Raw genomic sequence first — 25,002 nt, 5'->3', positions numbered from 1 at the left:
AGAAAGATGAGGCTTTCTACTCCCGTAAAGATTTACACCCTCGGAAACCCTATACAGGGTCGCTATGGGTCGGAACTGACTCGACGGCACTTCACAACAACAACAACAGGAACAGCTGGTGAGTTTGAACCACTGACCTTGTGTCCAGTGCTTATCCTACAATGCCACACCAGAACTCCAAAATGCACGATTTATTAATACAGAACTCCGAAATAAATTATTGTTGTTGTTAAGTTCCATCGAGTCAGTTCTGACCCATAGAGACCCTTTATAGAGTTTCAGAGGAACAGCTGGTGAGCTTGAACCTCTGACCTTGCGGTTCAAAGCGATTTTGCAGCCTAGCCCATTAATCCCCAGTGTCATAGAAATTGCTAAATGCCATAAGAAAGATGACCAATACTATCAGCTGAAGAGGCCCGAGAAGCCCACTCTAAGTAAGAGAGGTAACATTTAAATTTATTGTTGTTGTTAAGTGCCTTCGAGTCAGTTCCAACCTATAGCAACCCTGTATAGGGTTTCCGAGGAGCATCTGGTGAGTTTGAACTGCCAGCATTGTGGTTCAAGCGACTTTGCAGTCCAACGCATTAAACCACAGCTCCACACCAGGAGTCCATTTACATTTGGGACTTGTTTAAAGAGAAATTGTCATGTACTCATGTGACTTGAAATATAATTGGGATAAAAATGAAATACATTTGTTGGTTCTGGTGATATAATAGCTTCATTTTACTTATTTGGTCGTAGTTACAATATCCATTCGTGGTGGCGGTTGTATGCCACTGACTTATAGTGACCCTGTATAGGGTTTTTGAGGCTGTACATCTTTACAGAAACAGAAAAACTCATCTTTCTCCCACAGAAAAATTTGAACTGCTGACCTTGTGGTTAGCAGTCCAGTTTGTAATTCACTATGCTACCAGGGTTCCTTAAAATATCAATTATTGCTGTGATTAAGTGCTGTTGGGTCAGTTTTCGCTCACAGAGACCCTGTATAGCGTTTCTGAGGAGCAGCTGGTGGGTTTGAACTGCTGAGCTTGTGGTTTCCAGTCCAGTGCTTATCCCACAGCACCACACCAGCAGTCCCCTTAAAACCTAAAATAGCGATTTGAAAACTATCTGCACCAAAAATATCCTATAAATTCAAGACCTCTGGCATTTAAGAATAGCTTATATTTTTCACGAACTCCTTTATACCTGAAAGCTAATGTATCTCTCTCAACAGCCCAGTTAACCACAACCAAGTTTTCATGGATTAGTTTATATTCAGTTTCAGAAAAACTAAAAGGTTATATGCGGGCATCACCTAAATTCCTACCTCATAAAAAAGAAGGCGAGTCAGAGATGATGATACTAAAAAAAGTGAAGCAAGTAAGTATTTATAAGCCCTTATTATAAAAATAATGAAATTCATTTTCTGAAAGTGAAAAGGAATAAGGAATTTTGAATGTTGGCTGAAGCCCAGCCTGGACAGACAAAGATACCACTGGACCTTGTAAAACAGCTGGGGGTCTTTGCAATTTCAGGAAGAGTCTCACTTAGAATAGTGATAAGATTGTACATTTGGCTCTGAGTGTATCATATGCACAGCATGGAGCATTTGATGATTTTTAAGTGGTCTCATTCACTCATTTTATGAAACATTAGCAACTGCCATATTGCCAGGCATTGGGAGTACAAAGTTGAATGAAATCAAATCCTGGTCTTCCAGGTGCTCACAGTGCATGGGTGAGACAGTGATAAAAGGAATCTGACCCATAATTATGATTCTGTAATGATGACATAATATAGGGCAGCATCTTTGGAAGGCCTCTGAAATCCCTTTGGCTCCGGAGATACTGCAACTTAACTGTTAGTATAGTAGATCACAAGACATTTTCTGAATCAAAATGACGATGATCAGACTGGAAAAGGGGCAGTGTCTTTCCATTTCAATGTTTTTCTTTTGTCATCTGCATTTCCCTTTTCAATGATCAAAGGAGCCAAGAAAATTAATACCAAAAGGCACCAAGTCTGGGCTTAGCTATTCAGTGTGTTTACAGGGAGCTTGGAATGAAATTGTGAAAACCTTGATACCCTCCTCCCCCTCACACATCTGTCACAAAGAAGTGTTTGATTCTTATTTCTGTCTTCCTAGAAGTAACCCTGCTAGTTTGGAAAGACTGTGATTCTGTGAGAGCCTTCTGAAAAGCTATTGTTTCACAAGTGTTTCAAGGTGGAATAATAATTATCTTGATTTTCAACATTTTCTTGTTAACCAGATAACCTTGAGGCAGGAAAACAAACATTCTGAGAAAAATGACAAAGGAATACAACCAAAGTCAGAATTGGAGTCATTTTTCTCAGCATCACCTGTTACACATTTGTCTGGGAGATCTTCAAATAATACCATTAATTTATTAATCTGGCTGAGGTGTTTGGGAATTGTAGGGGTGGTAGGAGTAATGGAGGGAGTGAGGTTTGTTGTAGTTGTTAAGTGCCGTCACGTCATTTCTGACTCATAGCAACCCTGTATAGGGTTTCTGAGGAGCGGCTGGTTATCTTGAACCACAGATCTTGCAGTTCAAACGACTTTGCAATCTGACACATTAGCCCACAGTGCCACACCAGGACTCCCAGTATTTCTGATACTTACCTTCAATTCATATTCTATTTTTTGCTATATGATCCATTTATTCTTTCCCTAACCCCCAACAAATGCTTAAATCTATCTTTCTCAGTGAATCATCTTTAGAAATATGTAATACTCATTGATTCCCAATAATAAAAATACATACATATTCTTACCAACACTATACACTGCTATTCATTCTTGGATCGTATGCTCTGAGATTTTTGTTCAAGTTCATTTTAAGTATGTTGTCAATATTTTATATTATGTATCATTTTCTCATCGACTCAACAAATATTTAGGCATTGACCTCATGATACAAAAGGAGTCCTGGTGTGGCACTGTGGGCTAACGCGTCACACTGCAAAGTCGTTTGAACTGCAAAGTTGGTGGTTTAAGCTCACCAGCTGCTCCTTGGAAACCGTATACAGAGTTGCTATGGGTAGGAATCTACTTGATGGAACTTAACAACAACAACATGATACAACAGTGAATAAGATACATAACACCAGTCCAATACACCTGATATTTCACTAAAAATTATTAATAATCTGTTTCATAGTTATTGTGACTATACTAAATGAGTAAGTGAAGCAGTTACTAATTTAAATATTTTTGTTGTTATTAACTGCCGTTCAGTTGGTTCCGACTCACAGTGACGCTGTATAGGGTTTCTGAGGAGTGGCTGGTGGGTTTGAACTGCTAACTTTGAAATTCAAACTAATCTTGTGGTCCAGTGCTTATCTTAGGGTACCACATCAGGTCTTTAAATTACTACTTTTCAAATGTGCTCAGAGTCACAGTTTAGTAACTAAAATACAACACTAATTTTCTAAGATACATCTTCTACTCAAAGTAGAACACATTCTAAAATATAAAACAAAGTATTTTTCTCCCCCAGGGGATTGAATGAAATTATTATCTTTCAGAATGAAGAAGCACAGGTCTGGCAATCTGCTTTCAAAGGAGCATAGCCTTGAAAGCCCCATGGAACAGTTCTGCTTTACACACCTGCGAGGTGTTTCCATGAGTAAGAATTGACTTGACAGCAACTGGTTTAGGGAAATTAAAGTTACAACCTCCAAGTCTGATTTGCCAAGAACCACGAATGGTTTAGAATTTCAAAACATGTGGAAAAAACAGCCTGAGAAAAGACAGTGGTGACTGACCCCTAGGGAAGCAGCCAGGGGGAATAAACACCCCAACCTCATTATCCCACAGTCTTCCTCCCTAGAGTTTCCTACTAGGACTCCTCTTTGGTTGGATGGAGAGAAGCCCAGTGATTTAGCCCACAAGTGGCCAGCATCCCAGGGCACAGAGCAGGGCTGAAGTAGGGCAGAGGATAAATCTAATGGACAAAATGGAGACAGCCAGCACAATAAATTATTCTGCATCCAAATTATAAATGGCCAGCAGAGACATTTGACTTTATCCTATAGACAATTAAGAGACAAAGAAAATGTCAAAGTAGCATGTCACATGATCAGATCATCCTTTTTAAAGATAACTTGGGTGACAGTGTAGAGAGAAGACTGGTAGGCTAATGACAGGTTAAAGTAGGGAAACTAGTTTTTGAAGTGGTGTGAAAATTCAATGGGAAATGAAGGTAGGAATGAAAACAATGGCTTTGGGAATGGACAGGAGATGAGAGAAGATTGTGTTGACAGGACTGGGTACAGAGGGTGAACGAGGGTGTCAGTGACAGGATAACCCAGGCACCCAGCTGGGTTGCTGCGTAGATAGGATCCAGATTACCCAGGGACTTGGGATATGGAGTTACAGGAAAATTAGAGATGGCGAATACATCTCTTGGAGACTAATCTTTTGTGATATTCCAAGTATGTTGTTATTCTTAAATCCATCTAGTAGGTTCTGAAGCATAGCCAACCTGCATAGGGTTTCTGAGGAGTTGCTGGTGAGTTTGAACTGTCAACTTTGTGGTTCAAATCAACTTTGCAGTCGAGAGTTTATCCTACAGCGCCATACCTATATCTGTTCACAAAAGAGAATTTTAACTTAATAGTGAAAAAGATTGCTAATGAGATATTAAATATGGCCAACTGTGCCAATGCTGGGGTAACCTTTGTCTGAATTAAGTCAGAGGACTGCTGGAGGAAGGGATCTCTTTCCTTCCATATTTTTGTAGTTTTCAGTCCAGACTTTGAAGATGCATTTTTAAGAACTCTTTGAGCAGACACTGACATCAGAGACACACTTCCCACTTAGCCTGTCCAAACTGCAGGTTATAAGCACAACTAATTACCACAAAAACCTGCTACCATTTTTCCAGGGCCTACTTTGTGCCAAGCATTGTTCCCTTACAATAACAATGGCAGATTCTTTATTTATATTCTAGAAATGAGGGACATGAGGAAGTGAAGTAATGTGCTCAAGGCCAGAGCTAGGAAGCAGGTGTGCTGGAGAATACAGCAGTGGCATTGGGCCCACTCTTTCGGGACATACTCATTCTGGCAGCATAATGGAATTGGGCAAAATTATTAGGACATGGATCAGTGGTGTCAATAGGGTTGGTCTCACCTAGTGGGGTAACTCATAGTATCACCATCTTCATCCCCCCTGCCATGAGCCTGCTCTCATACTAGATTATACTGAATCCTTAGTAATGTTTATTTTCTATTCTAATAATAGAATAATGTATGATACATATTGATGTAAATTGCTTAAATGTATTTCGTAGACTATATGAATACTAACAACACAACTGATTTATAAAATCTTTCTACATTGAATTATAACATTATTAGTTGCAACATGGAGTCCTGGTGTGGTGCTGTGGGTTAATGCGCCAGACTGCAAAGCCATTTGAACTTCAAGGTCGGTGGTTCAAGCTCACCAGCTGCTCCTTGGAAATCCTATACAAGGTCGCTATAGGTCGGAATCGACGGCATTTAGCAACAACAACAGTTGCAATATAATTAGTAACTAAATGAAAGTCTTTTTTATATTTTGTTTAATATAAACTTACTTTTAATTTAAAGGTAATATATAAGGAGCTCTGGTAACGTAGTGGTTACGAATCAGGCTGCGAACCGCAAGGTCAGTAGTTTGAAACTACTAGCTGTTCCGTGGGAGAAAGATGAGGCTTTCTGCTCCCGTAAAGATTTACAGCCTCGGAAACCCTTTACAGGGTAGCTATGGGTCAGATTCGACTTGACACTTAACAACATAGAATTACGTTTAATTACTACTTCATTCTCAAAAAAAGGTATTGATATAGGTTCACAAATACTAATTGCCACAATATTAACTAACAACCTAGAAGGTTGACAAAATCAATGACTACAAAAACATCTGTAGCAACAAAAATAGCTTGTGCTTGTGTGCAGGTGAAGCCACCCTATTCAGGAATCATTGTAATTGGATGATAATGACAGTTCTGACAAGAGAATATTAGAAGGCTCAAAGAGTAAATTAGCATTGAGGAATATTGACACAGCCTTGCAGGAATATTGACACAGGTAAACAGGGTTTACAAAAAATCCTTTTGTTGATATTTCCACACCAAATAAGAGCCAGGACAAAAGTATATACATACACTGATGATCATCATCACAACACTATTCACAATAGTAAAAAGATGGAGATAGCCTAAGTGCTCATCAATAGAAGAACAGATACACAAACTTTGGTTCATACATACAATGGAATGCAGTGTTGAAGAATAATGATGAATCTGTGAAACACCTCAAAACATGGATGAACCTGGAGGACATTATGCTAAGTAAAATTGTTGTTAAGTGCCATTGAGTCAGGTCTGACCCATAGCGACTCTGTATAGGGTTTCCAAGGAGCAGCTTGTGGTTGTAACTGACTTTGTAGTCCAGCACATTAACCCACAGCACCACACCAGGATTCCTGAGTAAAATTAGTCACAAAAGGACAAATAGTGTATGAGACCATTATTGTGAAAACTCAAGAAAGCATTTCTTGATGATTGCCAGGAGAGGAGTGAGAGGAAAGGGAGAGTATTCACTGGCTAGAAGGTAGACACATGTTAACTTGGGTGATGATGAGGGCAATATACAATAAGAAGGTCAGTGTACAAGAAAAGAGAGGGTAGCAGAAGAATGATGAAGACAGGTAAAGACACAGGGAGGTATAGAGGTAAGTAATGATATATACACACAGTGTTCTGTGGGTAAATATATGGACAGAGACACAGACTGAATGAGTATGGGAGGAAGAGTTGGAGTATACCTCACAAATATATGAGTTGAAAAAGATATTTGTACATGGGTGTTTACCTTTTCTGCAAACACAACTATGAATGTTGTGGAGCACAGTGGGTAAAATGATAAAAACTTCTTAGATGTTGTCAAACAACATAATACAATGGTTTTCTGGGCCTGGATGGCTCAGGACCATAGTCTCAGGGGACACCGTGGTCAATTGGCATGCCATAGTCCACAGAGACAATGTTCTACATACTACTTTGTGATTACTGTTGACGATATTAAAAGCTCATGAGTGGCCATCTAAATGCAACTATTGGTCTCTCCATGTACAAAAGAAAGAAGAGTGATGAAAATTGAAGATGTTTACAATCGGTTAGTTCAAAGGACTAATGGAACTTGTGAACTATAGTCCTCTATGACTCTGAGACCAGAAGAACTAGATGGTGCCTGGCTACCACTAACCACGGCTCAGAAAGGAATCACATTAGAAGGTCTTGGACAGAGTGAGAGAAAATATGAACCAAAACTAAAAAAAAAAAAATTTTTTTTTAAAGACCAAGGTTACTGATCAGGAAGACACTAGAGGAACCTGAGACTATGTCCCTCAACCACCCTTCTGATCTGTAGAGGAACTTACCCCGATGGTCTAAGTTTCAGCCAAGCAGTAGACGGGTATATAGCGGGGTCAACACTAGTAAGGTATGGTCAACCATTCAAACTCAAAAGGGCAACATTTACCTAAAGACAAAGTTGTGAGAAATGGGAAAATAGGTAGAATGGAAACGAGAACCTCAGAAAGGAACCAGGATGACTGTTGTTTCATGGAGGGGATTGCAATCATCGAGATGAAACAAAGTAGATGATTTGTTGACTGTAATACTGATGATCTTGTCTGTAAACCTTCAGTCAATTCACAATAAAAAGTTTTTAAACAATCCTTCTGTTGTTCTAAGTAGCTACAGGAATATTTTTATTAAAAAATCATATTTTTTTCTGAATCATGACACAAAAGTTTTATAGACAGTCATTTTAATGTCACCCCCTCTGACAGTATTACTCAGTGAGGCCCATACCCTCTTCGTCCCCCTAGTAATGCCCCTGTAAGGGATCTAATTACACAGACTGATGTTTTATGATTAATTCTGATAAATACACACAACTTGGTGGACTCTATTTCAGGTTCTAAGAATATGCAAGGCTGATAAAAATTTCCTGAAAACAATATTTTAATTTGATTATTTTCCTGGAGACTTTCTGAATAAGCTGAGTTAGAAAACTCTGAGTTGAGAAGAGAAGACCGAGGGGATATTTTCAACTAGATTTTGCATTCTTTCAGGGAAGTTGTTAAGTGCCATTGATTCGGTTCTGACTCATAACGATCCCATGTAGTGTTTCTAAGAGTGGCTGGTGGATTTGAACTGCTGACCCTGCAGTTCAAGCCAACTTTGTGATCCAGTGCTTTTTCCTACAGTGTCACACCAGGAAATCTCCCTTATTTATAATTGATCTTTTGATAGAACCTAATGTGACGCCTTCTACGTGGTTCTGTCAAGAAATATTTATGGAATATATGAGCCAATGGGAGATTGTTCTAAAATTGGCTTCCCTTGAAGTTTTTTGTCATCACATGGTGGAAGACAAGCATCAGAACTGATCCCACCACAGTGCATTTACAGAGTAACAAGAATAGAGATGACTACTGAAAGCCCACACAGGGACAGTCACAACTGAAATTATTAATGGAATGTACCCGAAATGATTTTGTTTGGAGTTTCACAAAGCTTGGCCAAGTTGGTTCCAGTTGACTTGAATGAGAAGTCACATAGACTAAAATTAGACATTCTTAACAGGAACAATTGGCCACATTCACTTAGGAAAAATGACAGGCCTTAGGGGTGGGTGTGAAGCTTAATCCTATTTAAGAACTTAATTAACTAACCCCCGTAAAATTGAGGGGCTCTCCCCTTCATGCCCATTCTTCTATTTGGAGGAAGCCTAAAAAGAAGCTCATAAAGATAGGAAGAGATTCACATTTGCTGACAAAGTACTCAAAATATTTTTCATACAGCCCAATGAAACTTGGAAATACAAGAATTAGGTTGCTTAGATATTATGGCCTTTTAAACCTTTTAAAAGAAATCATATTTTCTTTTGAATTATCAAATATTTTAACATTAGTAATAAAACATTTAAACATAAGCATTTGCCTTGACATATATACTTTAAAAAATCATTTTTTTCTTATATTTATATATTTAAAGACAGTAATATCTCCTAAACATATCAGTGTTTGCTCAAGAAATCTAACTAAAAATACATTGTAGAGCAAATTCCAACCATCCTGATATTTTCATATACAGGAGAAATCAGATTCTGCTCCAATCAACCCATCCTGGGATGTGGCACCTAGGTCCCTGAGACCTAGGTGCCATCAAGTCGGTTCTGACACATAGTGATTCTGTATAGGGTTTTTGATGAGTGGCTGGTGAGCAGGAACCACCGACCTTGGGGTTTAAACAACTTTGCCATCCAGTGCATTAACCTACAGTATCACACCAGGACTCTGAGACCTGAGTAGGTCATATACAGCAATCAGAGAGTCCTGCTTTTCACAGATCACCTATGAAAACTCTGTGAATTGAATCTGCCAGCTCTTTGAATTTTGCTCAGCAGTATATAAATAGCTCAAAGAGATGGTAAAACTAAGAAATACTGTTAATTTCATGTTGCTTTGTTGTTATTGTTAAGGAAAAATATTCCAGAATTATGATTAAAAACTGGTGGTTAAATTATAGTTGTGCTCTTGATTAGATCCTTGTTTTACTAATAACTTTTTTTAAAAACAAAAAGAAGCTTGATAAAATGAAGGGCTTCTCTTCACCATTTGAAATCATCTAAATGTGAGGAGTCATGGTATGGCACTGTAGGATAAGCACTAGACTGCTAACCTCACAGTTGACAATTCAAATCCATTAGCCACTCCTTGAAAATGCTATACAGGGTAGGTAGCCACGCGCTGGAACTGACTCAATGACATTTAGCAACAACAGCGTTCAAGAAGAATATAACCCTTTGCTTCTCCATTCCTTCAAACAAGGACAATTCACCTTCTCTCCCCAACCCACTGATATGGGGGCACAGAGAAATAGGGGCACTAAGAAATGGGAAAACTGAGAAATGGGAACACTAAAAAGGTTTTAGTTTAGCTGTTCTCGGAAACCCTATACAGGGACTCTATGAGTTGCAACTCATCCAATAGCACACAACTAACTGAAAGAAAACCGTAATAGTCATCTTAGAACAGCGGCTATAGTTAAAATTTAACTTCCTCCCTAGTACATTTCATAATTAATCACTCTCTGAAACAGAACTTGTGACCCAAATGAGGGGGCAATTCTCCTCCTAGGAACAAAAGTGAAATCGGCAAACAGGAACAGCTGTAGTAGTCACTGTTTTTACGATGCGACCACCCAACTACTGAAGCAATCATCCTAACTATTGAAATAGAAAAACAACACAGCATTGTCTTATCACAAGAGATCTGGGATCTTGATTTTTAACCCCTTAAAAATCTCATGCTGGCCTCCAGTCAGGGAGGTAGATCTGGGAGATTGCTGCTCCATCCGTCTCCTGTATGTTGTTGTTGTTGTTTAAGTGCCGTCGAGTCCATTCCGACCCATAGCGACCCTGTTAGGGTTTCCAAGGAGCAGCCCGTGAGCATGAATCACCAACCTTGCAGTTCAAATGACTTTGCAGTCTGACGAATTAGCCCACAGCTCCACACCAGGACTCCTGTATATTGGTATACAATAAACGCTTTACTCTGCTCTGAGCTCTGTCACTGAGTTTTGCAGGCTTGGTTAGCAGATGATTAAGAATCCTTTTTGTTACACCCCCCTAAACTCACATTTTAACTTTTCATTCATTAGGTTCCAAAAGAATTTACTGATCTTTTGGAACAAGATGACAACTTGCTCTGTTCCATACTACAAGTTGCAGCTAATCTTGGGAATTAAAGAGAAATGTCTATTTCTTTTTCTTTGTGATGTATATGTACATACTCATCATAAACATTTATTTCTTGTCCTTTTTCTTTTTGAGTTGTCAAATGATGTCAGTTCAATATTTTCTTTCTATTCTGAAAGGTCACCTTTCCACATATTGAATGGAAGAAACCACACAAAGCCTAAACATAGAGAAAATGTTAGCTCATAGAAACTTACAAACTATGAAAGATTTTGTATGAAAACCAACTAATGGCAAAAATAAGATGACTAAAACAGGAAGAGAACATTCCCAGTACAGAAATCACATCCAATAAATATTAAAGCTTTACTATCATGTTACCTTCTATTTAAATTATAAATTGTAATATGACACTTAAAAATCACAAAAGTTTAAGAACTAAGTGATGCGCTTCAAATTCAGTAGCATATTTTTAATCTTTGTGTGTTTTTAAATTATTACTTCACAGACCATATAAAAACAATATTAAGGAAAATAAACAAGCACTTAATCTCACATCCCAAGTCCAAATTTTCTTATTTTTGTGTTTCTCACCAGTTCTTATCCATTTTCCACACTGCCAAATATTTGCAATCATAAAACAGAGCACACAAGCCAGAACATATCACTTTATAATAAATACAATTATTCATATTATTTTATGATCAGATATTTGAAGACATAGCATAAACTTTAGAAATCAAGATCAGCATAGGTTTTCCTATGACTATTAATTAAGCTACTTCAGTTTCAAAAACAACGCATGGTATTTATTAGCAACTAATTATGAGAGATCATTCCCTAGTCATTTAACATTGAATTATTTCCCATAATAAACAAAAAAGAATTTGTAGCTGCAGTGGCAAGGAAAACTACAAGAAGTAAACATCTTATTTGAACACAATGTAATGTTCATATTAGAAAATCTCAGGGTTTATCTTATATTTTAAGCAGAACTAACTTATTTTTCAGAAATTCAACAATAAAATTCATCCAGAAATTAAAATGAGGTATATACATATTAGGTACTTAATAAAACATCTACTTTAAGATGCTATTTTACTCTAAAATAAACAAGAGGGAAAACAACCGAAATGGCACCTTACCAGCTTGTTCTTTCTCTGAAATACCTGAAACAGCCTGAAAAAGAAAAGAAGATAAAAAGCCATGAAACTGTATATTTAATATAAACTGTATATTAAATACTATCATTTGGAATAAAATGAAATACCATCAATGGAGTAGAATCTGACAGCAGAAAAATAAGAATTGTGAAACTATCAGTAAAGTCACTGGCTCCTTTGGTGATCATTGTAAATCACCAGGTCTTTGTTTTTGTTTTGGAAGAAAGACTTAATCTAGTCAATCTAGCATACACCCATATTATCTTATATCACACTGGCAATAAATAAGAATAAAAACGTACTTTGAGTTTGGGTGGAATTTTTGTATTCTATTTTATTGTACTATTTTTGTGAAATAGAAAAAGCAAAAAAAGGTCAGTTTCAGGACATTTAAAATCTTTACCCTGTCCCTAAATTGTGTGTACTTGAATAAGCTACTTTAGTCTCAGATTCTTCCTTTGTAAAATGAGAATAATTGGATCTATTTTACAGGATTACTGAGAAAATGAAATTTAGTTAGTAACCCTTATTAAATATATAAGACCCACAGGAAATTGTAATTGCTCATTTCCAAAATTTCCGTTTTTTTGAATATCACCATCTTAATTTTTACTATACACAGTTTTTACTATGAGATTTTATATTTACTAATTTTTTACAAATTTGTAAATTATATTTAAATAAATAAATAAATTTCTCTTTTCAATGTTGTAAATAATAAAAATAAAATGCATGAATTTATAGGTTTTATGTATTGGGTATACTGCTCACAATATTAATTAAAACAAATCACTACAGTTATGTACAAAAATATATGTTGTAAAACCTAACTCCTATATCTGTGGTGGAGTCCTGGTGTGGAGCTGTGGGTTAATGTGGTGAACTGCAAAGTCGTTTGAACTGCAAGGCCGGCAGTTCAAGCTCACCAGCCCCTTCTTGGAAACCCTATATAGGGTCACTATGGGTCCACTCAATGGCAATTAACAACAACAACATATCTGTGGTTATAATCCTATTTAGGAGTGGGTTTTCTTGTTATGCTTATGAGATCATGTTAATGTATGGTATGTTTTATGTTAATTTCTTTTGATTTAAGATTGAACAAGCAACCAAGTAAACAAGCATAGATGGGTGAAGATGTTGTTAGTAGGTTCCATTGAGTTGGGCAGGACTCATAGCGAGCCTGTGTACAACAGAATGTCACACTGCCTGGTCCTGCACTCTTATCACAATCGTTGCTACGGCTTGAGCCCATTGCTGCTGCCACTGTGTCAATCCATCCTGTTGGGGTCATCTTTTTCACTGACCCTTCACTTTACCAAGCATGATGTCCTTCTCCAGGGACTTGTCCCTCCTGATAATATGTCCAAAGTATGAAAGACGAAGTCTGGCCATCCTGGCTTCTAAGGAGCATTCTGGCTGTGCTTCTTCCAACACAGATTTACTTGTTCATGATAATTTTAATATTCTTCTCCATCACCTTAACTCAAACACATCAATTCTTCTGTGGTCTTCTTTATTTATTGCCCAACTTTTACAAGCACACACGGCTGTTGAAAATACCATGGTTTGGTTCAGGCACACCTTAGTCCTCAAACTGACATCTTGCTTTTGAGCACTCTAAAGAGGTCTTGTGCAGCACATTTGCCTAATGTAATATGTCATTTTACTTAGATGCTCTTGATATATTTTACTATGGGCATAATCATGTTAAGTTACTGATGTTAGAAATTTAGAAGGTAAACCCTAGAAACTAGCACTTATCATTATCTTTAAAATAATATTCTGAATTAGATACTTTCTAAAGACTTAAAACAACTGCCTCATTCTATTGCTTGTAGATACCTGTATTAGTTATCAATCACTTTTACAACAGAAATACCACCAGTGGGTGCTTTTAACAGCAGACATTTATTGTCTCACACTTTAGGAGACTCGAAGTCCAAATTCAGGGCACCAACTCTCTGGGAAGGCTTTCTCTCTCTGCGTCTCTTGGTTTTAGGAGGTTACCAATGCAGGGACCGCACATAGATCCCTACTCTTCTTTCATGGTGATAAGTATTAAATCCCTTTGATTTCTGCTTGCTTGTTCACTCTCTCTGATATCTCAAAAGAGATTGACTCAATATCAACCTAATCCTACAAATTGCATCTGCCATTAACCTAACTACTGCTCATTCTGCCTCTTTTCATATCATTGTTTGTTGTTTTGTGCCTTGAGTTTGTTCTGACCCATAGCGGCCCTGTGTAGGGTTTCTGAGGAGTGGCTGGTGGATTTGAACTGCCAACTTAGCATTTCAAACTAACCTTGTGGTCCAGTGCTTATCCTACAGTGCCCATCAGGACTCCTATTAACATCATGAATGTAAGGATTTACAGTACAACCCACAGTATAATTGCATCTGCTAAAATGAAGGATAATTACTTAATATTCAGAATCATGGTATAGCCAATTTGACATATAGTTTGTTGTTGTTAGGAGTCATTTGAGTCAGTTTTGACTCATAGTCACAACAGAAGAAAACACTATTCATTCCAGCACCATCCTTACGGTTGTTATGCCTGAGCCAGCTATTGCTGCCACTGTGTCAATCCGTCTCATTGGAGGTATTCCTCTTTTTCACATCACCAAGTATGATGTCCTTTTCCAGGGACTGGTCTTTCCTGACATGTCCTAAGTATGAAACAAGAAGTCTTGTCATCCTGGCTTCTACGTAGCCTTCTGGCTGTACTTCTTCAAACACAGATTTGTTTGTTCTTCTGTCAGTCTATGGTACTTCTCAATATTCTTCACAACACCATAATTCAAGTGCATTAATTTTCTCCAATCTTCTTATTTATTGTCCAATGTTCACCTGCATATGAGGATTGGAAACACCATGGTTTAGGTCAGGGGCATCTTAGTCCTCAAATGATATCTTCGCTCTTGAACACTTTAAAGAGGTCTTATGCAGCAGATTTGCCAAATGCAATGTCAGTTGATTTCTTGATTGATACTGCCATGAGTGTTCATTGTGGTTCCAAGCAAAATGAAGTCATCGACAACTTCAATCTTTTCTCCATTTATCATTCTTTAATGGTCCGGTGGTGAGGATTTTTGTTTTCTTCACATTGAGGTGCAACCCATGCGAAAGACTGTCACCTTTGGTCTTTATCAGTTAATATCTGAACTCCTTTTTGCTTTAAGATAATATAATAATTTTATATTATCTGCATATCAGAGGGTGTTAGTAAGTCTTCCTCCAAACCTGATGCCTTGTTCTTTTTCATATAATCCAGCTTCTCAGACATGTTCTCCGCATATGGCTTGAATAAGTATGGTGAAAGGATACAACCCTGGTGTACACCTTTCCTGATCCTAAACCATCCAGCAGCTCCTTGTTCTATTTGAACCACTGCTTTTTGATCTATGTACAGGTTTCTCATAAGCACAACTATGTATTCTGGAATACTCATTCATCACAATGCTATCCATAGTTTGTTATAATTTTTACAGTCAAATACCTTAGCATAATCAATAAAGCATAAGAAAATATCTTTGTAGTTTTCTTTGCATTTAGCCATGACACATATTTTGGAGAAACACAACTTAATACATAAAAATACCTAAAACAAATTTTGTTGTTGTTGTTGTGTTTCATTCAGTCAGTTTTGACTCACCGGGACCCTATGGACAACAGAACTAAATGCTGCACCATCCTCCTAGTCACTGTAATGTTTGAGCCCATTGTAACAGCCACTGTGTTAACCCATCTCTTTGAGGGTCTTCCTCATTTTCACTGACCTCCTCCTGATAATATCTCCAAAGTATGGGAGATGAAGTCTCACCATATTCTCTTCTCAGAAGCATTCTGGCTGCACTTATTCCAAGACAGATTTGTTTGTTCTTCTGGCAGCCCATGATATATTTAATATTTTTCACTTACACCATGATGCAAATGCATTAATTCGTCTCCAGTCTTCAAATTAAGGAACTTGAATTTTTGGTTCCCATTCACTTCAGTTATTTATATATGAAATAAAACTTTCATGGCAATGTTAACCTGAACCAGAAGGCTTTTAGAAAGTGAAATGACCAATTTGGATTCATGGCACTGTGGGCTAATGCGCCAGACTGCAAAGTTGTTTGAATAGCAAGGTCGGTGGTTTAAGTTCACCAGCAGTTCCTTGGAAACCCTATATAGGGTCACTATGGGCTGAATCAACTGGATGGCCGAATCGACAACAAACCAACTTGAAGGAGCTCTGGTAGTGTAATAGGTACGAGTTGGGCTGCTAACCTCAAGGTCATCAGTTTGAAGCTACCAGTGGTTCTGCAGGAGAAAGATGAGGCTTTCTGCTCCCGTAAAGATTTACAGCCTCAGAAACCCTATACAGTGTTGCTATGGGTCTGAACCTACTCGATGGCACTTGACAACAACAACAAAAACTCATCCTGGTGTGGCACTGTAGGATAAGCATTAGACTGCAAGTTCAGTTTGAACTGCAAGATCGGTGGTTCAAACCCATCTGCTGCTCCTTGGAAACCTTATACAGGTATGCTATGATTCAGATCCGACTCGATGACACTTAACAACAGCAACGAGCCTATCCTTGGAATCCTAGTGTGGTGCTGTAGGATAAACACTGGACTGCTAACCACAAGGTTAGTGGTTCAAATCCACCATCACTCCTTGGAAACCCGATATCGGGTTGCTATGAGTCAGTACTGATTTGATGACACTTAACAACAACAATCTTATCCTTCCATGAAGCGCTGGAAATTAGAGTAACTTTTTCACCTCCACGCATTCAGTAATGGAAGCAAGAACTACTGGCATGCTGCCTCTGAACCACTACCAAAAAAGGAGGGAAGTTTGGAAAGCCACATGGTAAGACATTGATTTAGATGTAAAAATCTGTGCAGAGGTATCTGCATGGGAAGTTTAGAAATTATCTAAATAAGCTCTCTCTTTTTGCAGCTATCTGAAATCCAACACACACTGAACATCATTTCAAAATCAATGACTGGCCTTGTCAATATTTGATTCTATTTGATCACAAAAACTATGTAACTGAGCATATGTAACTAACTTTTTTAGTTATATTATTTATTAAGAATGATAATCAGTGAACTGGACTATGAAACAAAAATATATTAGCCTTCATTTAGTCAGTACCAGTACTTCATATAGCTAATGCCAATTACATTAGACTCTATGTTCTTCATGATTAAGTTCCCAAGTTTTCTTCCATTAAATAAGTGTTCTGTCATAAAAATGTGGAGGAAGGATAGTCAAAGTTTAATGTGCCTGTTGTTATTAAGTGCTGTTGAGTCAGTTCTGATTCATAGTGACCCTGTATAGGGTTTCTGAAGAGCAGCTGGTGAGCTTGAACCACCAACCTTGAGGTTAATGTGCCTAGAATTTGACAATTTCTTTTAAAAATGAAGCTACATAATAAGTGTGGTATAGTGGATTACTGAATTGGTCTCTTTATCCTTAGTCTTTATTTGTTGTTGTTGTTGTTAAGTGCCATAAAATCAGTTCTGACCCATGGTGAGCCTGCATAGGGTTTCCTAGGGGCAGCTGGTGAGCTTGAACCACTGACCTTGCAGTTCATACCAACTTTGCAGTCCAGTGCATTAACCCACAGTGCCACGTCAGGACTCTTAGTCTTTAAAAATGGTGGATCTGAGTAAGAGAAGGTGGGAGAAGATAATCATAGGATGATATGACTCAGTTGTAAACAATTGTTTAAGCACAGTTCATTTTGATTGTAAAAAACCTTGGAACTCTAACATGGGTATAAAAGGAACCGTCTTAAAAGTGGGAAGCGGTATCTTGCTACCATCAAAGAAGAAGATCCAAGAGAAGATTGAGTCCTCGGACCCAGAGATCCTTGCACATTGAACCTCTTCAACTCAGGGAGAGAAAACTGTGGCACTTGAGGACTGGGACAAGAGCAGCAGCAGCAGAATCAAGAGCCAGAGCATGAGATAGAGCAGTGGACTTCCCAGCCCACAGAGCAAGTTAAGCTGAGTGACTTTAGGCAGGAGGCTTGCTTGCAGAGTTGAGTGCCTCCAGGCACATAATTGGGGAGCTAGGTTTGCTGACCCATGGAGCTAGAGCTGAGTGCCTTCAGGCTGAGGCTTATAGTGCAGAGTGGTGTGTCCTGTAGGTATTTATCAGTAGCTCACAATTGAGAAGGGGCTGTCCTGACTTGAGGAACTGTGCCCTGAGCATTTTCTAATCTTGTGTTGTAAGCTGTTAACTTCCTTCATAAACTTCATAACTATAAGTATGATGTCTGAGTTTTGGGAGGCCATTGCAATGCATTATTGAACCTAGTTCGGTAGAGTGCATTGAAGGAGGGATGTTTTAGTCTCATTCTTTGCATAATAATAGTTGAATATCTATCAGCTAATGTGGTGCTGTAGGATAAGCGCTGGACTGCTAACTGCAAGTTTGGAGGTTCAAACCCACCAGCTGTTGTTTGGAAACCGTATACAGTGTTGCTGTCAGTTGAAATCAACTCCATGACACTTAACAACAACAATGATTTATCTTTAAATTTGAAGGAGAATTATCTCTAGAAAGCAGATTATTTTGATTAAATAAACGTATTAAATAATAACTTGATAAATGAATAAGTTGCTTAAATTTGTATAAAACCTCAGGGATGAATGACATTAAAGGAATTAGAAAATGCTGACATTGGTTTTCAAGTAATTAGAGCTATTTGTTTGCTTTTAGTTGCATGCTTAACATAATTCTAAGGTATAAAATATCCTTAGCAACAATTCCTAAGTGTTTCATTAAGTTAAATAAAATGCATTTTTTAAAAAAGTGTTAAAATTAAAATTTTTTTAAATGTAACTTAAGATACATATATAGTCAAATAACATTTTTACACAGTGGTTGATAAACAGCAATGATCAGCATGGAATAAGCAGTAAGAAGAGTGGAAAGATAATTAGCTCTACTAAAATGGGCAGGGGATGGTTTTCTTGGGCATTGAACCCTTGGGAAGCAGACATTGGCCAGGAGATTCTTTTCGGTTCTCATTTCTGAAAAGAGACACGGCTAGATTTGGTTCCAATTAGTTCTACCAGGGTCCCTGGGTGGTATAATTGGTTAAGGGCTTGTCTACTAACTGAAAGCTTCAAACCCACTCAGAGGCATTCCAAAAGAAAGGCTTGGTGATTTGCTTTAGAAAGTTTAGCCTTAAAGATCCTACAGAGGAGAGTTCTACACTGGACACACAGGGACTCCATAAGGATAGGACGACTCAATGGCAACTGGTTTGGTTTGTCTAGGTTAGTAGTCTATCAGAGAGAAGCTCTTTGAGCCTCCACTTCCTGCTGTGGCTGTCTTCTGTCTAGTCTCATGTCCTTAGGACCCACAGAATTATATCTATTTCTGGGCTTGGAAAGAAAGATTCCATGCAAACTGGCTATACAATCTCATACAGGGTCAATATTCATGAAAGACTTATGGAATTAAAATATAAAATGCATATTTGTATATAAAGTTTAAATATCATGTATTACTGTTGCTTATGGGAAAGCTCCCATAAAAAGAATATTTTTTAATTCATTAGGGGCTTTTGCTAATAGCTGCCATATGTTTCATTTAAACTGCATCTCCAGGAAGTGATTTAACATTTCTGGCAATAAAGCAATTAAATAGGATTTTCCTGTTACCCATATGGGTTTGCTGTAACTTCATATTTTCTTCTCTCATTTCTCAGTGCAACAAAGGAAAATCTACTAATAATTTCCAAATGACGAAAAAAATATTCATAGTCTATTGTTATTCTTCTGTGTGATATTCAAATGATCGAATAGCAGCCTTTTCTATTGCTCAAGACCACTTCTACCCTTCTTTCCATATACTGACCTCCCAATAACTTTATACACGTAAAGATTTTAATTTAAGTTTGCTTGTTAAGGTGTTTCATGATTGAAATTTTTAAAAGTAATTAAAATGAAAGTTTTTTTAGAACAAGGAGGAAATACTTTTTTTTCCCTTAATGAAATGTTTTGGAGCTGTGTGTGGGAGCTTAGACATGTGTGTGTATGTCTGTTTGTTTTTGGATGTGAAACATGGTTGAGGAAATGCTGATTTTGACATGCCTTGTGGAAAGATTGTAGACAGATGTTGATTCTTTTGGTTTACAGATAGGATGGCTTTCTGCACTTAGAGGAGGGCCTCCCTTATACACTTTTTATTAACTTACACCAACCACACAGAAGCTGCTAACATAAATAGTAACAAAAGTAATAGAAGCTATATCTGAAACCATTTTATTACAATGACAATGGAAACAATTAAGTTGATCTAGTTTCTACTTGATTTAGGTTAAAGTGGAGTATGAGGTTTTCTTGCTTAATGTTTATCGATACACCATTTTCCCTGTTTAATGTTTACTAATATGCTATTTCTCTCACTTGTGTAAATTATTTTTTCTTAGTTCTTTGGAGTCAGAATCAAACAATACTACCATTAAGAGGTGCAAATTATTTTTTCTTAGTTCCTTGGAGTCAGAATCCAAGACCTTTAAGAAGGTCCTCTGCATATCTTGGTGTGGCGCTGCATGATAATGCGCTGGACCACAACATCAATTTGATCTGCAATGTTGGTGGTTCAAACTCACCAGCCACTCCTCAGAAACCCTATTTAAGTTCACTATAAGTCAGAACTGACTTGATGGCACTTAACAACAATGCCACAAAGAGACAAAAGAGTAGTGCTTTACTAAAGTGCTACAATATGTTAATTCCTCCAAGGTCAGAGATCAGCCAGATGTTGCATCTTTTATTCAAAGAGAGAGATTAAAGGAGTTGTTTATGTTTTATTCATGTTTCAAGATAAATTTACAGAGAGCTATATGTTACATTTTCTTTTATCGCTGCATGCAAATGTAAATCCAATTTAAGGAGGCTGCTTACAACATATTTTACATACTTTTATTGTCTGTCTCTAAATTCAGAAATTTCCATTTTTATTTTACACTTTAAATTGTATATGTATGGGTTTGACAGCATTATAGAAGCATACACAATGATAGTGCTTTATTATATGCTGCAGGATAAAAAATTCCTTCACTGAAAATAGGAATGAGATCTTTCAAAATACCATGGCTTCCCATGTTTTGAAGGTGTTGGCCTTTATTGATATACAGTTGTTGTTCTTATTAAGTGCTGTTGAGTCGGCTCCAAGTCATAGTGACCAAGCAGTGGCTGGTGAATTTGAACCACCGAATTTTCAGTTCAAACCAACCTTGGGGTTGAGTACTTTTCCTATGGTACCAGACCAAGACTTCTTTGTGACATTAGCTAGCTCTTATGTGAGGCCAAGAGGAGAAAATCACATACATTATAAACCTCTCTCTAGATTCTTGACTCTCTGCAAGAATTGAGACATACCCAGAGACAAGCACAGACTCTGCCCATTGCTGCCATCCTTGGACTGAAGCTACAGGCAACCTCTGCCAACTACGAGCAGAGGAGCAGAGTTGTGGTCAAGCCTTCCTTCCTCTTGAGACCATTCCCTAAAGATAAAAGCCCAAAGTCTAAAGATTTTTATTTTGACCATTGTCCAGTCTAATGTTGTCATGATTTTCAGGTCCAAGTTGAATGTCTATGGTGTTACTTGTGTGCCTTGCAATGCCCTAAATGAGTTTATGCATACTAAACTTGAGGGTTTTTTTTGTTATTGTTGTTGCTATTTTAAAAATAGACTCTTACAAAAAGACTATCATTTATTTTGTGCTTTTGTTGTTGCAGACAATGCTTTTTTTTTTTTTTTTTTTTTTCCTCTAAATAATGGAGATATTCATACAGACATGTCTGGTATGTTCTGTTTTGTGCTATAGGAATTTCCTTTATTTACTTTATAAAAAAGTCAATGTAATTTTAGAGGAATCAGTGGCAGAGTAATTTATTCCTTTCCCTTTAAACCCCTCACTTTCATTCTACCAAAAATATACTGCAGATAAATAAAAAAATGAGTAATTATGTCTTTAGAAATTACATGAAAACATGCTACAATGATAGAATATCCTCATTCTCAGATATAACACTAGAGCTCATTCTGGACAAAATGATCTACAGGAAGAGTTTGAGGATTCACATGTTTTAATAAGACAATATAAAAGAAAAGGTACATTAGAAAATGGATCTGTTTGCATTTCTTCAGTTAGTGACTTTAAATTGTTCTAGCCTACACTATATATACATATTTAAAAAAAAAAAAGAAAATCAAAGGCTGCTTTAATTGATTCACTAATAGGCCAATCATCAATTTATAGGATAATAGTTTTAATACATTAAACATCATCAAAGCAAATTAAAATACAAAGCTATCTGAAATAGCTCTACAACGACATGATGCATTCATAAATTAAAGATTTGGAGTACTCCTTGTCTTTTTATTTCATGTTCTTTGCAAGCTTTTCTCTTTTCTTGACTGAGGCTTTCATCTCGACTATCATCTTCTCTTCAAAAGAGATTTTGTCGATGTCCAGCTTCTTCTCGATGACATTTTTCCCTAGCACTGGTGGTGTGAAGAAATGGGTGCGATCTCTTTCTTATGACTTCTCAAAGGATTCAACAACTCTTTGATTTCAATGTGCTTTCATTTGAGTAAAGAAGCTTATTGTGAAGCTATTGTCTGGTTAGCAATTTGATACCATTTTGGACTAAAAAAGTATTCATTTAGTTTTGACATTCTTAATTCTTTCATTGAAAACTTAGGTTCTTTGTGCTGGGAGGAGGAACTTAGATGATTTAGTCTTGTTTCCCAAACTTCAGTTCTTTGAATATTATCTTTACAATCTGAATATACACATGTACCACATATAAGATTATTAAATAGCTCTTAAAATAATAAAAAAAAAACCTTTCTTTTTGATTTATTCCCAATAATAAAAGTAAAATGAATAAATCGATAGCTTTGCTTTATTGGATATATTATTCATAATACTTATTAACACAAATGGCTACTAAAATTTAAAATGTTTAGCTCTGTATCAAATAAGATCAGCTGTGTGTCACCAATAGTCTATGTACTATATGTTGGGAAATACTAAACTAAGTATTTATTTTTCATTTTATCTATGAGAAAGTTGAGACTCAGAAAGATTAAGTGATCTGCACAATGCTAAAATTTTACTTAGCCTGTACATCTTGATGGAAGCAGACTGACACTTTTTTTTTTCTTCTTTTTTCACCACAGAGTTTCTGGTGATTTATAACTGAAGACCTTTCAGTTAGCATCTGAGCATCTTAAACACTGCACCACCAATGCTCCTAAACCAGAACTATAAAAAAATACACTGAACTGAAATTTACTTTTATCAAATATTACTTCAAAAAAGTGAAGTCTTGGCAGAAACATTTTGTCACAAGAGATATTCATTGAAATGGTACTTATTCTACAGAATTTGGTTCGAAATACGAGTTTATGTGTGCCGTAATGTACAATGCCTTATCTGAACAATGATGGCCGGATCGATTAAAATTCAGGTAAAGGATGCCCGAACCAAGCCCTGGTATTTTCCATAGCCTTATATGCATGTGGAAGTAGGAGAGGGAATAAGGAAGATTGTAGAAGAGTTGATGCATTTGAGTTAGGTATTGGAGAAGAATATTAAAAGGACCATGGACTGCCAGAAGAACAAACAAATCTGTGTTGGAAGAAGTACAACCAGAATGTTCCTTAGAAGCCAAGATGGCTAGACTTTGTCTCTTATATTTTGGACATATTATCAGGAAGGACCAGTCCCCAGAGCAGGATATCATGCTTGGTAAAGTGGAGGGTCACCAAAAAAAGGGAGACCCTCAACGAGATGGATTGACATAGTGGCAGCAACAATGGGCTCAAATGTAGCATCAATTCTGAGAATGGCGTAGGACCATACAGTGTTTTGTTCTGTTGTGCATAGGGTTGATATAAGTCAGAACCAACTCAATGGCATTAACAACACCACCACTCATGTGAAGGTTTCAGCCTTACACAGAGTTGCTGTGAGTCAGAAGCAATTCAATGGCATCAAACAACAGCAACATTAAAACTGAAGGTACAGATTTTCTTAGGTCCTACAGCTGGAATGAAGCTCATTACTTCCTACTATGAGAATGGACAGTATCCACCATAAGTGTCTGGGAAATAAGGGAGAAAATTAGTAGAGGTCTGTCCTGATGTGGCGCTGTGGGGTAATACACCAGCGAAGTCATACAATATTTGACATTTTGTGATTGGCTTATTTCACTCAGCTTAATGTCTTCAAACTCGATCCATATGGTAGCATGTATCAAGACTTTATTTTTCCAACTTGCTGAGTAATATTCCATTGTATGTATGTGCAATGGTGTACCATATTTTGTTTTTCCATTCTTCTTTTGATTGACATTTAGGCTGTTTTTATCTTTGTCTATTGTGAATAGTGCTGCAATGAACCAACCAACCAAATAAAAAAAACAAATAAAAAATCCAAACGCATTGCCATTGGGTCAAGTTTGACTCATCGTGGCCCTACAGGAAAGAATAAAACTGACTGCCAAGGATTTCCAAGGCTGTAGATCTTTACAGAAGTAGACTGCCACAACTTTCTCTGAAGGAGTGGCAGGTTCTATCACCTGACCTTTTGGTTAGTAGCCAAGGACATAGTCACTGTACTACAAGGGCTGTGGGCTTCAATTAACATTGGTTACAAGTCTCTTTGTGAGTCTCCGCAGACATTGGCTCTGTGTACATTTACTGAAGTAAAAAGAGGGATAACTTCATTTTTATGACTATACTAGAAAATGTTTATATACTTTCATGAGACAAATTGAATGCTCTACAGTTTAGATTCATGTAAATGTTACTCCTGCAAGGAAACACAATTGAATAAGATCAAATGGATTCTAGTTCTAAATAGCAACTAGATTTAGATGATGCTTTGCTAATGTTAACTTCTTGTTGATTTCCATTTGGAAAATCTGGCCTTATTATGGCTTTTGCTATGTATATTGTTATGCTAAGTGCTCCTGAGTTGATGTGGGGCCATAATGGCCCCTTGCAACAGAGAAAAACTGCCTCAT

At 37.2% G+C, this 25,002-nt stretch overlaps 1 protein-coding gene across 1 annotated transcript in view; it reads right to left on the bottom strand.

Moving 5' to 3' along the window:
• The window catches only part of DLC1 (deleted in liver cancer 1), a 594,809-nt gene that overhangs the window by 292,944 nt on the left and 276,863 nt on the right, over positions 1-25,002 (bottom strand). Inside the window, exon 5 of the mRNA XM_006834477.1 lies at positions 11,916-11,949. Coding sequence (XP_006834540.1) covers positions 11,916-11,949 — 34 coding nt within the window. The remainder of the gene's footprint in view (positions 1-11,915; positions 11,950-25,002) is intronic.

This window comes from Chrysochloris asiatica, unplaced genomic scaffold (genome assembly GCF_000296735.1).
Source record: "Chrysochloris asiatica unplaced genomic scaffold, ChrAsi1.0 scaffold00011, whole genome shotgun sequence".
NCBI lineage: Eukaryota > Metazoa > Chordata > Mammalia > Afrosoricida > Chrysochloridae > Chrysochloris > Chrysochloris asiatica.
This window is presented reverse-complemented; position numbering and strand designations above follow the sequence as displayed.